The sequence below is a fragment of the Camellia sinensis genome, chromosome 8 (genome assembly GCF_055761805.1).
Source record: "Camellia sinensis isolate YWXY chromosome 8, ASM5576180v1, whole genome shotgun sequence".
NCBI classification, from domain to species: domain Eukaryota; kingdom Viridiplantae; phylum Streptophyta; class Magnoliopsida; order Ericales; family Theaceae; genus Camellia; species Camellia sinensis.
This window is the reverse complement of record NC_138968.1, coordinates 119,071,800-119,089,798: the sequence shown is the minus strand read 5'-3', so window position 1 is coordinate 119,089,798 and position 17,999 is coordinate 119,071,800. Positions and strand designations below refer to the sequence as shown.

Below are 17,999 nucleotides of genomic sequence, written 5' to 3'. Positions count from 1 at the left end.
CTCCTCTTAAGGTGAAAGTGTTCATGTGGATCTTAGTTCATGGGGCAATTTGACAAATGATTCATTGCAAATGAGGAAACCCTTACGATATCTTAATCCTTAATGGTGCATTATGTGTTGTAAGAGTGGAGAGTCTCTAGATCATCTCTTTTTGCACTGCTCGGTGGCTAGGCAGTTGTGGCATATGGTGTTTGGTTTGGGTAGTGTGATGTGGGTGGCCCCAAAAGGATGTGCTCAGATGCTATTATTTGATTTCCAAATTTTTGGAAGGTCGAACAGGGCTAAGGTGCTTTGGAGTGGCGTCGTCTTTGCAATCTTCTGGGTCATTTGGATGGAAAGAAATGCGCGTGTTTTTGAAGGAATTGCCCGGGATATAGACTATTTATGGGATAGGGTGAGATATTTGGCGTCTCTTTGGGCCTCAACGAGCTCAATATTCTGAGGGACTCCGCTTTTTTGATTGCTACAGACTGGGTGTCAGTTTGTACTGTGTAGTTTTAGTTTGTTCATCTTTTTGTATCTTCTTTTGTTAAGTTTTGGTTTTGTTTTCCGTCTTCCTTGTAGAGGATGCCTTATCCTCTTTTTTCTTGGCCTTGTGCCTTAATAGATCTTTGTTTGTTGCTGATCAAAAAAAAAACATCAAACAACTTCAAAAAATTTCACAAAAATCACCATAATTCTCAAAAGGCAAAACCGAGTAGCCCCACAAGTTCGCCGGAGCACAACATCCATATGGATAATGACGTCACCACTAGAAGAATTTTCACTTTTGGCAACTAAATTTTTAGTCGCCAAAAGTCAATTTTTAGTTGTTGAAGGGCTTTAGTGACTAAATTTTTTGATCGCAAAATTAGTCGTTGAATAGTAGTTGGGAAAGCTAATTGGCGACTAAAATTATTTTAGTTGCCAAATGTATTCATTTGCTGACTAAATATTTAGTCGCCAAAAGGTTGGACATTGAACTAAATTAGATCCTTTTCGGCGACCAAACTTTTAGTCATCTAAAGTCCCACTTTTTTAGCTACTAAAATTTTAGTCGGCAAAGAGTTCTTTTTTGGCTACTAAAAATTTAGTCGCCGAAAGTCCCCATCTTTGGCTACTAAATGTTTAGTCGGCAAAGAGTTCATCTTTTGGCTATTAAATATTTTGTCACCTAAAGTTCTACATTTTTTGCTACTAAAATTTTAATCAACAAAAGTGTGTTTATAATTTAGTTTTTTTTTTTTAGCTATGAAATATTTTAGTCGCCAAATGTTTGATTTTCTTTTGACTACTAAAGTGTTAGTCGCCAAATGTCTTTTCTTTTTTTTTCTTTTTTTTTTTTACTACTAAACTTTTAATCAATAAATTTCTTCTTTTTTTTTTTTTTTTGCTACAAAATTTTTAGTCACCAAATGTCTTCTTTTTTTTTTGCTACAAAACTTTTAATCGCCAAATGTCTTTTCCCAATTTCTTTTTAGCTACTAATTGTTTAGTCGCCAAAAACATGATATTATGTTTTATCGCGAAATTATAATTTCTCCACAACCTGTTTATATACAATGCAACCTGTAATACGTATAAAAACAAAATGATATAGCATCCATATACCAAAAATAAATAACATTAAATATCAAAATCCATACAAATCAATTATTGTCCAAACTAAAATAATAATTCCATACAAAATATATAATACAAAAATCAAAGCCCTCCGTATACCCAAAAAAATACATTTACTACTAAGCGAAATTACCATTTGGCATGGTACAAATTACCATCGTAATATGTACCACAACAAAAGGTAATATATGTACCACGACAAAAGTTTTCTATGGACTATGGCTAAACGTCCTATATGTACGCTGACAAATGGTATATATGTACCACAACAGAAAGTGATCTATGTACCACGACAGTCATTATCTGTTGATAGCCAAAAGTTTTCTGTATCAGTAATAATGAACTACACAAAAGCTGAGGACGACAAAAGTATTATATTAGTTCTACACAAAAGTGAAAATTCTTCTTCATACACCAATATGGATTATCCACAAGTCCACGCAAAAAATCCATCTACAAAGAAAAACAAAAAACAAAACATTAGAATTGGTTACAAAATATCAATTCAGTCAGCCATATGGAACATGTTCTAACATGCATTTAAGGTAGAACAATCGAGAAATGTCTTCTTGGAAATAAAAGAAAGTATATATATATATGTATCATGCAATATTTATTCTAACCAACTGCACAAACAATGTCACATGTAATTTCTTCATCCTATAAATATATAAAGGCAATTATTAGAATATGTAGATGTTATTTTAATAAAGTTGTTGCTTTTTTAACTAAGTGTTGCAAGTTTTTCGACTAAGTGTAAGGCGTATTCGGGGGCTGTTATGAATTTTTGCCCCCAGAAAGCCCTTTTTTCGAGTAAGTTTAGAGCATATTCGGCTCTAACTCCCAACCTACGGGTCCGAATTACGTTCCGTCAGATCTCCCAAGTCCTATTTGTCATGACGAAGCTATCCATGTGAGCCACACGGTCATTCGGGGGCTGTTTTGAATTTTCGCCCCCGAAACGCCATTTTTCGACTAAGTTTAGGGCGTATTCGGCTCTAACTCCCAACCTACGGGTCCGAATTACATTCCGTCAGTTCTCACAAGTCCTATTTGTCATGCCGAAGCTATCCATGCGAGCCACATGGTCGTTCGGAGGCTGTTTTGAATTTTCGCCTCCTAAACGCCATTTTTCGACTTAGTTTAGGGCGTATTCGGCTCTAACTCCCAACCTACAAGTCCGAATTACGTTCCTTCAGTTCTCACAAGTCCTATTTGTCATGGGGAAGATGTCCGTGTGAGCCACATGGTGGTTCGGGGGCTGTTATGAATTTTCGCCTTCGGAAAGTCCTTTTTCGACTAAGTTTAAGGCGTACTCGGCTCTAACTCCCAACCTACGGGTCCATATTACGTTCCGTCAATTGTCACAAATCCTATTTGTCATGGGGGAACTGTCCATGTGAGCCACACGGTGGTACGGGGGCCGTTTTGAATTTTTGCCCCCGAAACGCCCTTTTTCGACAAAGTTTAGGATATATTCGGCTCTAACTCTCAACCTGCGGGTTCGAATTACGTTCCGTCAGTTCTCACAAATCTTATTTGTCATGGCGAAGCTATCCGTGTGAGTCACACGGTCGTTCGGAGGCTGTTTTGAATTTTCGCCCCCGAAACACCCTTTTTCGACTTAGTTTAGGGCATATTCGGCTCTAACTCCCAATCTACAAGTCCGAATTACATTCCGTCAGTTCTCACAAGTCCTATTTGTCATGGGGGAACTGTCCGTGTGAACCACACGGTGGTTCGGGGTCTGTTATGAATTTTCGCCCCTGGAAAGTCATTTTTCGACTAAGTTTAGGGCCGATTTGGCTCTAACTCCCAACCTACGGGTCCGAATTACGTTCCATCAGTTCTCACAAGTCCTATTTGTCATGCCGAAGCTATCCGTGTGAGTCACACGGTCGTTCGGGAGCTGTTTTGAAATTTCGCCCCGGAAAATGCCCTTTTTCGACTAAGTTTAGAGCGTATTCGGCTCTAACTACGGGTCCGAATTACGTTCCGTCAGTTCTCACAAGTCCTATTTGTCATGGGAGAACTGTCCATGTGAGCCACACGGTGATTCGGGGGTTGTTATGAATTTTCGCCCCTGGAAAGTCCTTTTTCGACTAAGTTTAGGGCGTATTCGGCTCTATCTCCCAACCTACGGGTCCGGATTACGTTCTGTCAGTTCTCACAAGTCCTATTTGTCATGGGGAAGCTATCCGTGAGAGTCACACGGTCGTTCGGAGGCTGTTTTAAATTTTCGCCCCTGAAAAGCCCTTTTTCGAGTAAGTTTAAGGCGTATTCGGCTCTAACTCTCTACCTACGGGTCCGAATTACGTTCTGTCAATTGTCACAAGTCTTATTTGTCATGGACAAGCTATCCATGAGAGTCACACGGTGGATCGGGGACTGCTTTGAATTTTCACCCTCAAAACGCCTTTTTTCGACTAAGGTTAGGGCGTATTCGGCTCTAACTCCCAACCTACGGGTCCGGATTACATTCCATCAGTTGTCACAAGTCCTATTTGTCATGGGGGAACTGTCTGTGTGAGCCACACAGTGGTTCGGGGGCTGTTTTGAATTTTTGCCCCCAAAACGCCCTTTTTCAACTAAGTTTTGGGCGTATTCGGCTCTATCTCCCAACCTACGGATCCAGATTACATTCCGTCAGTTGTCACAAGTCCTATTTGTCATGGGGGAACTGTCTGTGTGAGCCACACCGTTGTTCGGGAGCTGTTTTGAATTTTTGCCCCAGAAACCCCTTTTTTGACTAAGTTTAGGGCGTATTCGGCTCTAACTCCAAACCTACGTGTCAGAATTACGTTCCGTCAATTCTCATAAGTCCTATTTGTCATGGGGAAGCTATCCGTGAGAGTCACACGGTCGTTCAGAGGCTGTTTTAAATTTTCGCCCCCCGAAAAGCTCTTTTTCAAGTAAATTTAAGGCGTATTCGGCTCTAACTCTCTACCTATGGGTCCGAATTACGTTCCGTCAGTTGTCACAAGTCTTATTTGTCATGGACAAGCTATCCATAAGAGTCACACAGTGGATCGGGAGCTGCTTTGAATTTTTGCCCTTGAAACGCCATTTTTCGATTAAGTTTAGGGCGTATTCGGCTCTAACTCCCAACCTACGGGTCCGGATTACATTCCGTCAATTGTCACAAGTCCTATTTGTCATGGGAGAACTGTCCGTGTAAGCCACACGATAATTCGGGAGCTGTTTTGAATTTTCGCCCCCAAAACGTCCTTTTTCGACTAAGTTTAGGGCGTATTTGGCTCTAACTCCCAACCTACGGATCCGAATTACGTTCTATCAGTTCTCACAAATCCTATTTGTCATGGAGAAGCTATCCGTGAGAGTCACACGGTCGTTCGGAGGCTGTTTTAAATTTTCACCCCGAAAAACTCTTTTTCAAGTAAGTTTAAGGCGTATTCGGCTCTAACTCTCTACCTACGGGTCCGAATTACGTTCCATCAGTTGTCACAAGTCTTATTTGTCATGAACAAGCTATCCATGACAGTCACACGGTGGATTAGGGGCTGCTTGAATTTTCGCCCTCGAAACTCCCTTTTTCGACTAAGTTTAGGGCGTATTCAGCTCTAACTCCCAACCTACGGGTCCGAATTACGTTCCGTCAGTTGTCACAAATCCTACTTTACACAATAGGGGAGTGCACTATGCTGGCTCTTGCAAGTGCACTTCAAGTTGCATATATGCGCTGCCTGTTCAGTAAGTCAGTTGCATACAACAGGGTTTGGGGGGTGTTTTGCGTGTTCGCCCTCCAAACGCCCATTTTTGGCTAAGTTGAAGGCGTTTTCGGCTCTAACTTCCAACCTAGGCGTGCTAATTGCATGCCATCTGTTGCCACAGGTCCTATTTGTCACAAGGATGCTGCCCATGGCATCCATGTAGTGGTGCGGGGGCTATTTTACATTTTCACCCCCCGAACGTCCTTTTTCGACTAAGTTTAAGGCGTTTTCAGCTCTAACTCCCAACTTAGGTGTGCTAATTATATGCCGTCTGTTGTCACAAGTCCTATTTGGCACGAGAAAGCTGCCTATGACATCCATATAGTGGTTCAAGGGCTGTTTTGCATTTTCGGCCCTTGAACACCGTTTTTCAACTAAGTTTAAGACATTTTTTACTCCAACTTCCAACCTACGTGTGCTAATTACATCCCGTCAGTTCCCATAGGTCCTATGTGTCATGTGGAAGCTACCCGTGATATCCATAGAGCGGTTCAGGGGCTGTTTTACATTTTTGCCTCTCGAACGCCCTTTTTCGACTAAGTTGGATTATTTAAGTTAGATTGTTTTTAATTTTTTTTTCTATTAACTTAAATGAATGTATGTAATTCCTAGTCTCAAAACAGGTTGGAAGGAAATTGAATTGCATTAGTAATCTTGTTAGGCTTCATAAAATTTACACAATCTTGTTGTGCTTATTTACTCTATGTGAAAACCAATCATTTATGTACTCTGTTCAACCATTTAATTTACTGAAATCAATTCAGGGAAAGTGAATTTTTCATAAAAAACATGTGCTTACCTTTTCCACATCATAATGAAGTCCTTCAGAGTATCCAAACACCAGGTGTTCTGCTGCTAAGTCTTCTAATATTATGAAAACATCCTCAACTAGACAAATGAAAAATCATTCAATTGCATATTTCATTGCTGAGTTAGAACACCAACTGAAGAAACTACTGGCCAATTTTTAGGGACCACAGATTAAGACTCCAACAAAAAAATAATAACAATAACAAAATAAGTGAGTTCGATAAACATATCTTGTAGTCGGGAAGAATGCTGATGGACCAAGGAGGCAGGTTGTAGTGCATATTCCCAAAAACCAACTTTGCAAAGGAATTAGAATTGTAGTTTGCAAGGAACGCAGCACAATCTCCAGACTTTGAATTGCAAACATGAGCCTACATGGCACGATTATTGGAAGAAATAACATTTATTTTCAACACAAGTATAAGATAAGATAAATGGTTCCTGGAGAATGATTGTAACTCTAACCTCCTGATAGTTCCCAAGAGGGATCACAGTGGGATCTCCTGACACGAAGTCCTAGACCAAAAGGGGAAATAACCCTTAAGTTTACTGAAGAACATATAATCCTTAAAATTTTATGTTTTCTTGAGCCATCTACATCTCCCTATCAGGAAAAGGAATGACATTTTCTCACGAGTCATGACAAAAATGATTGTACAGAAGCTATTAACATGACGGTTGCAATCATTTTATTGTCGTACTTTCACTTTCATGTTGAGTCCCCCATCAACTGATAATATTCAGCTTCTCTAATCAATTTGATCACCATCATAACCTGTTGAAATTTATGTAATATTGATTGTTATTGATTGATATCTGATTGTTTACAATGATCATATATATAGAAGAAAATGTGGTAGTGGGTGTAGGTGGTAGGTGAGGAGTAGGTGGTGGTAAATTGGTGGTAGGTGATGGTAGGTGTAGGTGGTAGGTGGTGGTAAATTGGTGGTAGGTGATGGTAAATTCTAACAGCCCCCCGCAAACTCAAGGAGGATAGAAACTAACCAACTTGAGTTTGAAGAGAGGAACAAAACAAGAAAATACATAAAAATAAAAGAGGATAAGAGACACTGTATGGTCGTGTCAGACCATTGGTGAAGACACTGGATGGTGGTGTCATAACGTTGTAGAGGACACTGTAAGGTGGTGTCAGACCGATGTAGAAGACAGTTTATGGGGTCATGTCGGACCGTTGTAGAAGACAGTTTATGGGGTCATGTCGGACCGTTGTAGAAGACAGTTTATGGGGTCATGTCGGACCGTTGTAGAAGACAGTTTACAGAGTCTTGTCGGACCCATAAAGGAGCTAACCAGAATCAATGTCGGGACAGTTTACAGAGTCTTGTCGGACCCTTAAAAAGTCGCACCCTCAAAAGGTGTGCCCAATTTTGTCAAAAGGCGTGCCATCAAAAAACGTGCCCACTTTATCAAAAGATGTGCCATGAAAAGGCGTGCCAGTTTGTCGGGCGTCAAGAGGCGCGCGATGCGCGTGGCTGCCTCGGCTATAAGACAGAGGCTGAGGCTGAGGCAAAAAAACCTGCGAGAGATATTCTGAGAGAGATTTCTGAGAGAGATTCTGTATAACACTCTGTTGCCTAGAAAATGGCTTCATCGTCTTCCCGCGGGCTGCTCACTCTCTTTCCCGACCTCAACGAGTCAACGAGAGAGAGAACTGGTGCGGTGGCACTGGAAACTCAACCAAGCGCCCCGGAGTTTGCTCCGTTGAACTTTCCGATGCGGTCGGTGGAGCAAAGAATGGCAGTGCAGTCGGATGTGGAGGCCAATCAGTATACTTTGAAGGCATGTGTGGAAAGCATGACGGCGGTCACAAACCTGTCGAACCGGCTGCAGAGTAGGACAAATGAGGTGCAGCATTTAAACTCCCAACTGGCTCTGCTCCAACGCATGTATAAGGATGCGCGAGCAGAGATAAGTGTGCTGAAGGCGGAAAATAAGGAGCTGAAGCGGAAGGCCACCGTGATGTTCTGATTTGGAGGTCCTCCATATGCTGCAGTGGAGGAGTTTGGGGGAGTGAACGTGCTCGGTGGACAAGGAAACACGGAGACCGGACTGGCACGGGACACCCAAGATAAAAGTAAGAAGAAGAGACCTGCAGTAGAATAGAGAAGGGAAAAGAAAAATCCCACTGTGGGTGTGGTTGTTTTGTTTGTATTTTTTTTTTTTTTTTTTTTTTGTGTAAAATGGTGATCGGGGTGAGGCCCGATATGAATAAAATGAGTTTGCAGTTCGTCTTCTTCCTCCGTGTTTGTTTGTTTGTTTTTTTTTTTTTTTATAATAAAATAAATAAATAAATAAAGAAAAGAAAAGAAAGAAAGTGGAGCGTTGGGCCCACGGTTTTGAAAACCTACAAAGGTGTGTGATTTAATTTTTTTTTTTTTTTTTTTTTTTTAAGTATGATTATTTTTTTTATTTTTTTTTTTTGTTTTGAATGAAAAAAAATAAATAAATAAATAAATAAAGAAAATAAATAAAGAAGATGAATGGTGCACATGGGGCTGTGAATGGGAAAGAAAAATAAAAAACAGAAGAAAGAAAGAATATTAAGATGCTAGTGCGTAGAGAGTGGTTTTTAAAAAAATGAGATGATGATGTTTGTTTTAAAAAAGAAGAGGAAAATAAAAAATAAAAAAATCAATCACTGCTCAAAGCACGGGGTGAAAGAGTGGGTTGAAATATTAAAATGGTTGGTTGGAAAGTAGAAATAGGAGAGAGAGAATGAGTGGGGGGAGACATGCCCATGTGGGGCAAGAGAAAGAGTGGGTTGAAATATTAAAAAAAGAGAGTGAGTGTGTTTTGTGAAGAGCTGATTGGTGGAGTGGACTTGTTGGTCACAAGAGAAACAGAGCTTTGCAGAGTCGGCTCTGCAGTACAAGAGAGCTTGAGATTCTCCACAGAAATCGCAAATTCGTTTCTGGGTTTTGGAGTTTTCTTGATCTTGTTCTTCTTCTTCATTGTCTTGTTTCACATGTAGGGGCGTTGCAGAAGCATCAGCCATTGGAATTGCTGAAGATGATGCTAAAGATGATCTTACGGATGACAATACCGAAGATGAAGCAACAGAAGCCGGGCTTGACGAAAGCAACGGTGTGCGTTCTGATGCCGGTGGATCGCCTGTGCTAGTTCTGGCATCACGTTTGCAGACAGGGCAAAAGGTTCTCCATGTGGTTAGCCAAGCATCAACACAAAACGCATGAAATTTATGTCGACATGGCAGTACTCTAAGCCTCTCTCCAACGTTGTAGTCTTCAAGACATATAGCGCACGTTGCTGAAGTACAATTATCCTCTACTACAGCTATAAAAATTAGGCTTGGCATTGCCTTCACTAGACGACTACTCATCCCGTGGAATTCACGAACATGTGAAGCTCGAGGCCTTTCTCGTCTTATGCGATGCCTTCGAACAAAGAAACAAGTAGCAAGCACTGCAGACATGGCAAGTGATGGGAAGGTATGTGTATAAAAATGAGCGGAATAGGTTGAGGTCCGGCGGACGGCTAAGGTGAGGTTGCCGCCCGCCGGTGAAGCAAAAAAATATTAGGTGCTAAACCTGCTCTGATACCATGTTGAAATTTATGTAATATTGATTGTTATTGATTGATATCTGATTGTTTACAATGATCATATATATAGAAGAAAATGTGGTAGTAGGTGTAGGTGGTAGGTGAGGAGTAGGTGGTGGTAAATTGGTGGTAGGTGATGGTAGGTGTAGGTGGTAGGTGGTGATAAATTGATGGTAGGTGATGGTAAATTCTAACATAACCACTAACAACGTCACAATTATGGAGGGATATAGCTATTACTTAAAAAAATAAAATAAAATAAAAAATGTCAGCAGGAGCAATTTTACTCTATGATAAACCCAATTCAATCAATCACATGTCTGACATCAATTTTACTCTATAATTATATTGGGTGGTACATTTATCTATAGGAAGATACATAAGCTAGGAATATGAAAGGCTCTTCTAGGGGTGTGAGAGTCATGTACCAAGTATATTAAGGACACTCTAGTGTGCTACAAGTAAAGTCACAAGAAAGATTAATAATATAGAAATATATTCTGATTGAATTCTAAGTTCATATTGAACGAACTCCTAATTCACAAAGTTGAGAACAAAGGTGAGTCAATGTTACTTTCCTAATCGGAAAAATTCTTTTGAAAGGGATCATAGGAGTGTGAGATTAATTTATCTACAAACTTCTATGTTAATCTTATATAAAGGACACTCTACTGTGCTACAAGTAAAATTAAGAAAAGAAATGTTAATAACATAGAAATATATTCTGATTAAATTCATTTATTTTAGTTCTGCCTTTTTAGTTATTCCATAATTGTAGTTCTTTTTTTTCCCCCATAATTGTATTTCTTGCTTTAAATTAAGGGGAATGCTAATTAATTTCGTAGAATATCATTAATAGCCATCCTATGTTAGTTTTTTCATTTGAAGTAAATTTGTGTAAAAATATTAATCAGTTGTCAGTAAAAATAACTTGTATTTCATTAACAGATGTAGGCTACTATGTTTCGGCCAAGTCTTTCGCATAGGATTGATGTAGTCTTTATACCAGCAACTGCAGAAACACTATATTCAACCAAAAAATATTTTCTCTATATCTACCCGGTGTCATTCAAGAAGGGAAAAAAACAGAGCCTGAGCATCAACAACTAAAATTTCCTCTCATCAACTATATAACTCTAAAGCATATATGATGAGCCTATCTTAGTTAAAAGTTGAAGACTTAGAAGAATAATAAGAAGAAGAGCAACTACTGCATGTTAACCTCACGGATGGCAGACTCATTCCCAGCTTTCTCCAGCGCTTTAAACCCTGGTGGCTCCGAGTTTAATATTATTTGTTAGTATTAGACTTGAAGTCTAACTGATGTGGAAAGTCATATCTACCAATCATACCCAATATTAATTGCAGTCTCCATCTTGTCTCCTGTCAAAACCCATATTTTTATTCCAGCTTGTGCAAGCTTGTCGATGCATTCAGGAACCTATGCCAAAGCACCCAAAACAAATCACTCATAATGATGATGATAATAATAAATAATATGAAATTAAACATGAATCAATAAAACCAATACCCAATATCATAAAAAAATTGTGGATGTTTATATATAATACTCAAGACGAATTTGTGAGATTGGCTGCGTTGGAATTCAAAATAAGGTTCTCAGCAAACTGAGATGGTAGCTTTAGTGGGAAATCAATAGCCCAAAAAAAAATTGAAAAAATTGGCAAACAACAAGAATGCTATATACAAGAAAGCATCACTACCTTGTCCAATGCTGCTGTGATGAAGTCAACAAGTTCTGGAACAATAAGAACCTGAGCTCCCCTTTCTCCCTGGGCATAGCAGACGAATATTAAAACCTAACTGGCAATCATTAAGCATCAACCTAAACATAATTCATAAGAGTACATTAAGGATGATAATAATTTCTTGATAATAAAAATCAAAAGATGCTAGGTAATAAAAAAAGGAATCTCAAAAACTGAGGAAAATTATAATTAAAACATCCTCTACCAACCTAGCAAGGATTATCGTACTAGGGATCCATTGTCCATTACAGGTATCGGTGACCAGTTTAAATGAAATAAAAAATCTTTACAAGTGTTATTTTGTTCTGATGACAGTGATGATGATGATGATGATGATGATGATGATGATGATGACGATGATGATGAATGCATATCTCAAATTAATTGGAGATGATACCTGCAAGATAATATCCCCCAACTTCTCCCTAGCAATCCCTGTGCCAAGAATTGTGCCAAGAATTGTGCCAAGGAAGTCACCATGAGAACAAGGGTGAAACCCAAAGTTTCCTGTGATACTGGCAAGAGTAACTATTTAACAAACAAGGTTTTTCATTTCAAAAAAAATAAATAAAAATACACTCAAAGAATAATGCACATTCAATGACTTGCCTTAATGCCGCAATGATATTTGGATTGGTTGTAAATGCTTGTGGATGTCCAACTGAAAGCCGACAACGCTCAGCCTGGAAGACTTGAAAGATATTTAACGTATAAGTGTGGAAAATATTTACTGAAACAAAATCCAACAGAAATTGTTGATTCAATTTAACCTGTGGGTATCTTCCCTGAGCCACTGCTTTGATGTCAGCTAACTTTCCCAATACTATAATAGATTCGTTCAGGATAGGTGGTGTGAGAAAATCAGTATGAAGGACTTCTCTCCTAGATGATGCCCGTCTTGCCTAAGAAGCAGAGGTAGATCAATAAATCAGAACTATCGTTCATGCATATCAAACAGCCAGAAATGATTCAACCTTTCATACCTTGCCACTGATAACACTTTTATTTGATAATTTCTATTTTTGAATACATGAGATTACATACAATGGATTCGGGCTTTGAAACTAATGAGAGAGAAAGGAAAAATAGGAGGAAAGGTATCAAACCCTAAAATCAAACGCATTTACAACATTAAACCCATAAAATTCTAGTAATGAAACCACTTCAAACAAACCCATTTCAGAAGTGAAGACAAAATTAAACTGAATGAGTAGAATAAACAACCCTAGAGCAAGAGTTCACAGTTGGGGAAATAGACGAAGGGGGAGAGAGAGAGCGAGATAGAGAGAATCAGAGCGAGACAGAGAGCAATAGAGCGAAAGGGAGTGAGAGAGCGAACCTGTTAGCGGCGGTGGCAGTGCTAATTTGCAGCATACGGGAACCGACGGTGCTGAGGATGCGCGGTCGTGAGGTTTGATCGCCGTGAGGTTTGTTGATTTGCGATGGTAAGGTCGGCTGAGATAGAGGTTCGGTGGTTGTGGTGTATACACAGAGGGGGTAAAAGTGTGAGACAGAAGCGCGAATCTAAAATTACTCCCTCTATAAAATTTTGAGCTTCCACAACTAAATGATTTATTTGTCGAGAAATGTATAATTCCATGTCATTTGGCGACTAAATTTTATTTTAGTCGCTAAATTTGGTCACCAATTAATTTTATAAATCCCTCCAAAATTCGAAATTTTCCCTCCAAATATTTTAATTCTTTGGCGACTAAAATATTGTTTAGTTGCTAAAAATAAATTTTTGGTCGCCAAAAGTTTGAAAGTAATTTTTGTTTTTCATTCGGCGACTAAAAAAATTTAGTAGCCAAAACTATCTATACAGCGACTAAAACATTTTTTAGTCACCAATTGTGGACATTTTTAGCGACTAAAACTTTTTTTAGTCGCCAATAATCAATATTTCCCGACTAAAAAAAATTAGTAACTAAATATTGTACTTTTGCCGACTAAAAAACTTTTTAGTCGCCAATTCCACAAGTTTTGGCGACTGAATTTATTTTAGTCGCCAAATTTGGTCGCCAAAAGTGCATTTTGTTGTAGTGCACGCTGATGTCATTGTACAAAAGATGACATCAGCACGTCGCGGTCACCAGCACATCGCAGTTACCAGGTGCTGATCTCCAGGCTCTATTGAACACTTGGGTGAGTATAATCGGTGCTCTGATACCAAGTTGAATGTAAAGATATTGTAGAAACTACGGTTAGAATTGAGAACAAAGAAAAGAAAAGAGAATGCGTAGAAATTAGGTTTTGGGTCCTTAAACTAACCCTTCACCTCAGTATTTATTTATATTAAACTCAAGTGGTACAATATGACAATAATAAACCTCATTATAGAATTAAATAACACACAACTATTCTAACAATGTCCCACAAGATTAGCACAATGAATATCCTATATTGAGTTAAGACACTGCTATATTGAGTTTATCTATCCTAATAGATGTACTTATCAAAAAAATAAAATAAAATGGAATTTCATGAAGGCAGTGTTATCTTACTAAGTGAACCTGTTCAAAAAAAAAATCTTACTAAGTGAACAACCTCATCATACGGCACAATCGATGCTAGAAACTATCAAAGTGATGAGCTAACTTACGAGAAAAATGAGGCCCTCTTTCACTCAGTTTGTCCCATCTACTTTTTTTTCTTCCCCTTCTTTGATATTTGAACTTGCATTTAACAAGAACAAAAACAACATGAATAAAATGTCATGTTGAAAATTTCATAATTAACTATTTACTCACTTCTTGGGACGAACGATGGCAATTAAATGATGAGGTGCTTGCATAGGATTGTTGTTGTAAATGCACATGTGTAGCAACTGGTGCAACAGGCCCACCCATGGCCTGTTGAGACACCAATTGCTCTATTTGTGCTTGTAGAGCTTGGATTGTGCCTAGCATCTCACTAAGTATGGCATCCATCATCTCCTTCATTTGCATCTCCATTCACACTCTATGTTGGTTAAGTTGCTCTTGGACTTGTGTCTAGATGAGACGAGTCTATTCTTGTGACTGCCTATATCCACCTCTAAAGACATCTATCGGAGAAGGACCCAATTCATATGTTTGAACACGACCAGGTCGCTTAGGGCCTAGAACCTGTATGAAGATTTCCTCATCTGTCGCACTAGATTGCGTTGCGAGCTCCTTCATTTGTGTCTACAATTGTTAATCAGTTTATTTGTGTCCGCAATTGAAAATCAAAATATACAATTTCATTTTGAAATATAAAGAAACCGTATACCTTTACTCAAACAACTGAGAATGATTTTCTGCCGGTTCTATGATTTAATGTCTTCTTCCCCCGAATTTCTTTGTTTTTCATACTTCTTTTCTATTACATATTAAAACAAAACTCATGTTATGAAATTAAAGTCTCAGTTTGTTAATTCGAAATCTAAGTTCTATTGATTAGGCATGAAGTTGTGTTTTTTAAATTTAAAAAGAGTGATACTACAAACCCATTATCATTATCAACTCAAAAATTAATCTCCACCACAAAATCACCTACCCAGAAAATTCTGGGTGGGTAAGTCTGGATTACCAGACTTTCCCATTTAAAAATCAAAAATCAAACATGAAATTTTTTTTTTTTTTTAATTTTATTTCCGGGTGTGTTGTGACAGCAATTATACAAAGAAGGGGCAAGATCATTCTGGGTACATAACACAGGACCAATTGGATGTTTACCAGCAACCACTGTGATGTTCATAATCCAGTGCCAGAGTATCTAGATGAGAATGGTTGTGCCAAAAGTTAGAATGAGATTGCAATAAAGTTCAATAAACAGCTCAAGAACAGAGTGATCCAACTAAGAACAGAGTGATCCAACTAAGAACAGAGCGACCACAAGCTGCACTAACATATGTGGATGATTGTGCCGCAAAGTATGGATTAATCAGCAATGCAAAGAGTCAAGGTGATTGTCTATTAATTGTCCACTTAAAACCAATATTCCATTGCATTACGTCCAATAAATCCAAAACTAGAAGCAGCCACTAATTAAACTAGCAACAGCAGCATCCAAAGCACTCCAGCAGTAACTGAGCAAGAAACAGAGCAAACTGGTTGCAGGATCCTCCACTAGAACAGATCAAAAGCTGTCATTTAAAGCAAAATTATAAAAGCTTCATAAAGCAACTGTAGGGTTGCCCTTGTAACATAGGTTAAAAAGAAATTGTAATTTTATTTTAAAAAAAGAAGCCCAAAAGAGGAAAGCAAGGGAGTGGTGAAAAAAGAAAAACCGACCAACCACTACTCAACAAACAAAACATTAAATGATACCTGTGCCTTCCGAGTGCCCCAATAATAGACCAAGTTCCACCACTGATGTCATGTACACCTTTGGGTCGATAAGTTAACCTATCAGTATCATTGTTGAATGGCTTATACCCTATTTTTTTAACTCTACACTTCCACTCTCTCCATTTTTTTCTAACAGATGCCAAAATAATTTTCTTCATCGACTCACGAGCATTTGTATTAACCTGCAAATAATTGGCAACTTTAACTATTAAGTGCCCAATTCAAACTCCCAAACTCTTAACAATGTAACTATTAACTAACACGACATTCCCAGCTCAAACTGGTTTAAATAACTGCAAACAACATGCTTAATGAATTCAATATGATGCTCAAGTAAATACAGACAGGTTGTATCCAGTTTAGACCACAACTAAGTCTAGATGTCTTTTAACTAATTCAAGATGGTGAATAAAATCAGAAATCAAGTCATCCTTGACCATGGCCTTATTTAACACACAAGGAAACTCTAACTTCAACTAAATTTACATTGATACAATCAGTTCTATTGATTGTTGAGCAAAAGGAACACTGAGCAGAGAATGATAAGAAATGAACCCCAAGGGTTTAGCCTGGTCGATGAGGCCTGGGACTTCGGGGTTTGGGGCCATGGACCACAATAAATAAACCTGTTTCAGAAGGTTTGTTCGGACTGTAGGGACTTAGTTTGGTGCACGCAAGCTGGTCTAGGATACCCTACATATCAAAAAAAAAAAAAATGATAAGAAATGAAATAATTCTTTCACCTTTACTTCTCTCCAAATTTTCTCTTTATTTTCCTTCAATACATAGCTCCAAGTTCTATAGGTAAGGAGCGTAAGGTTCCCATCTCGAGCTAAAACACCCAGACAAGAAGCCAAGGGTGTACACCCTTCAACCACTTGACTTAACTCATTAGGCGCAATATGTAAAATGCCACCACTTGGGCTCCAGTCACTACCATGTATGAATGTTAGGCCTCTTGAACTACAACCTACTCATCCAAATATCAATATCAAGTTAGAAGATACTAGAGACGATGATAAAAATTGATAAGAGTACCAAGTCTATGTGTCCAAGTGTGTATCCAAGTGTCATGAATACACAACAATCACAGTTGCAGCCACAGCCACTGCTGCAGCACCACTGCAGCCACAGCAGCCAAGGCTCAAGCAACTCAATATCCGTAACAACTTGTGTAAATTTATTGTTAAAAATAATGCAACTGAATAAAGAAAAAAATAATGCAACTAAATAAAGGAAAAATTAAAGCAGATGAATAAATTAATTCATACAAGCTGCAGTGTCATGTATTGAACTAGTACTCGATGATGTAATAGGCAACAATGTTTTAAAAACCGAACTGGTAAGCAACCCGAAAAAGGAATCAGGTGGATGGATCACTAGTTCAACCATCGGGTCGAACCGTGACGTCATAATTATTTTATAAATATATTAAAATTATTTAATAATTATATAAATATTTTTATATTTATTATTTGTAAAATATGTTAATTATACTTGATGGTTGAAAAAAATGTAACAAAGATGTAAATAATGAATACAATAAATAACATATACGGTACATTTAGCAACAAGAAGCATTGTGGTTTAGTGGAAACTACTCAAACATCTTGCTTGAGGTCCTAACTTCGAAACTTGGAGTTTTTTTTTGAGAGGCAAACGCCTTTTCAGTATGCCGATTCGATAGAACCAATGTTGTACAATACATACAATAGTGAATACAAAAACAAAGATTTCATTAACAAACTAAACAAATGATGCATTATAAAAGCAAAGGTTTCATTAACATGAATGTAAACAAAGTTTTTAAAGGCAAATGCGTAATTTGAGGTGTTTAGGCGTAAGCATTTCGAATTTTAAATTTTAATATTTAGTAAATAAATTAAATATTTTAAAATAGTGAAAAAAACAAATAAAAATTAACTATAAAGGTATAAATAATTTTGCACTCAAGGCATCAAACATTTCATTGCAAAGAATGAAGCTTGCCTTCATTGCAAGTGAAATTGGCATTCTTAGCTTTGGTGATTGAGCTTCTCACTGGAGCATGAACTTTTGTATTTTTTGCTCATTGTTCATTTACTTAATTTTTTTCTCTAGAATATAGACACAAAAGGGGCTTTTTTTTTTCTTTGTTTTTTTTTTTTTTTTTTTTTGGATGTTTAGACTATCTACCAGACTAAGTTTAACAA

General features: G+C 38.0%; 1 protein-coding gene across 11 annotated transcripts in view; it reads right to left on the bottom strand.

Moving 5' to 3' along the window:
* Positions 1–1,587: 1,587 nt before the first annotated feature.
* The window catches only part of LOC114322346 (uncharacterized), a 28,807-nt gene continuing 12,395 nt past the window's right edge, over positions 1,588–17,999 (bottom strand). For 3 of the 11 annotated variants that reach the window (XM_082883220.1, XM_082883221.1, XM_082883219.1), the window contains exons 5-12: positions 12,265–12,396; positions 12,104–12,177; positions 11,892–12,009; positions 11,450–11,518; positions 9,926–11,166; positions 6,609–6,918; positions 6,133–6,514; positions 1,588–2,055 (exon numbers count right to left, since the gene is read on the bottom strand). In XM_082883220.1, the coding sequence (XP_082739346.1) occupies positions 11,065–11,166; positions 11,450–11,518; positions 11,892–12,009; positions 12,104–12,177; positions 12,265–12,396 (495 nt within the window). In that variant the 3' untranslated portion in view covers positions 1,588–2,055; positions 6,133–6,514; positions 6,609–6,918; positions 9,926–11,064. Of the gene's footprint in view, positions 2,056–6,132; positions 6,515–6,608; positions 6,919–9,925; positions 11,167–11,449; positions 11,519–11,891; positions 12,010–12,103; positions 12,178–12,264; positions 12,397–14,244; positions 15,603–15,786; positions 15,990–17,999 lie in introns of all 11 variants that reach the window. The other 8 variants (XM_028269624.2, XM_082883225.1, XM_082883227.1 and 5 more) reach the window with 8 other exon arrangements.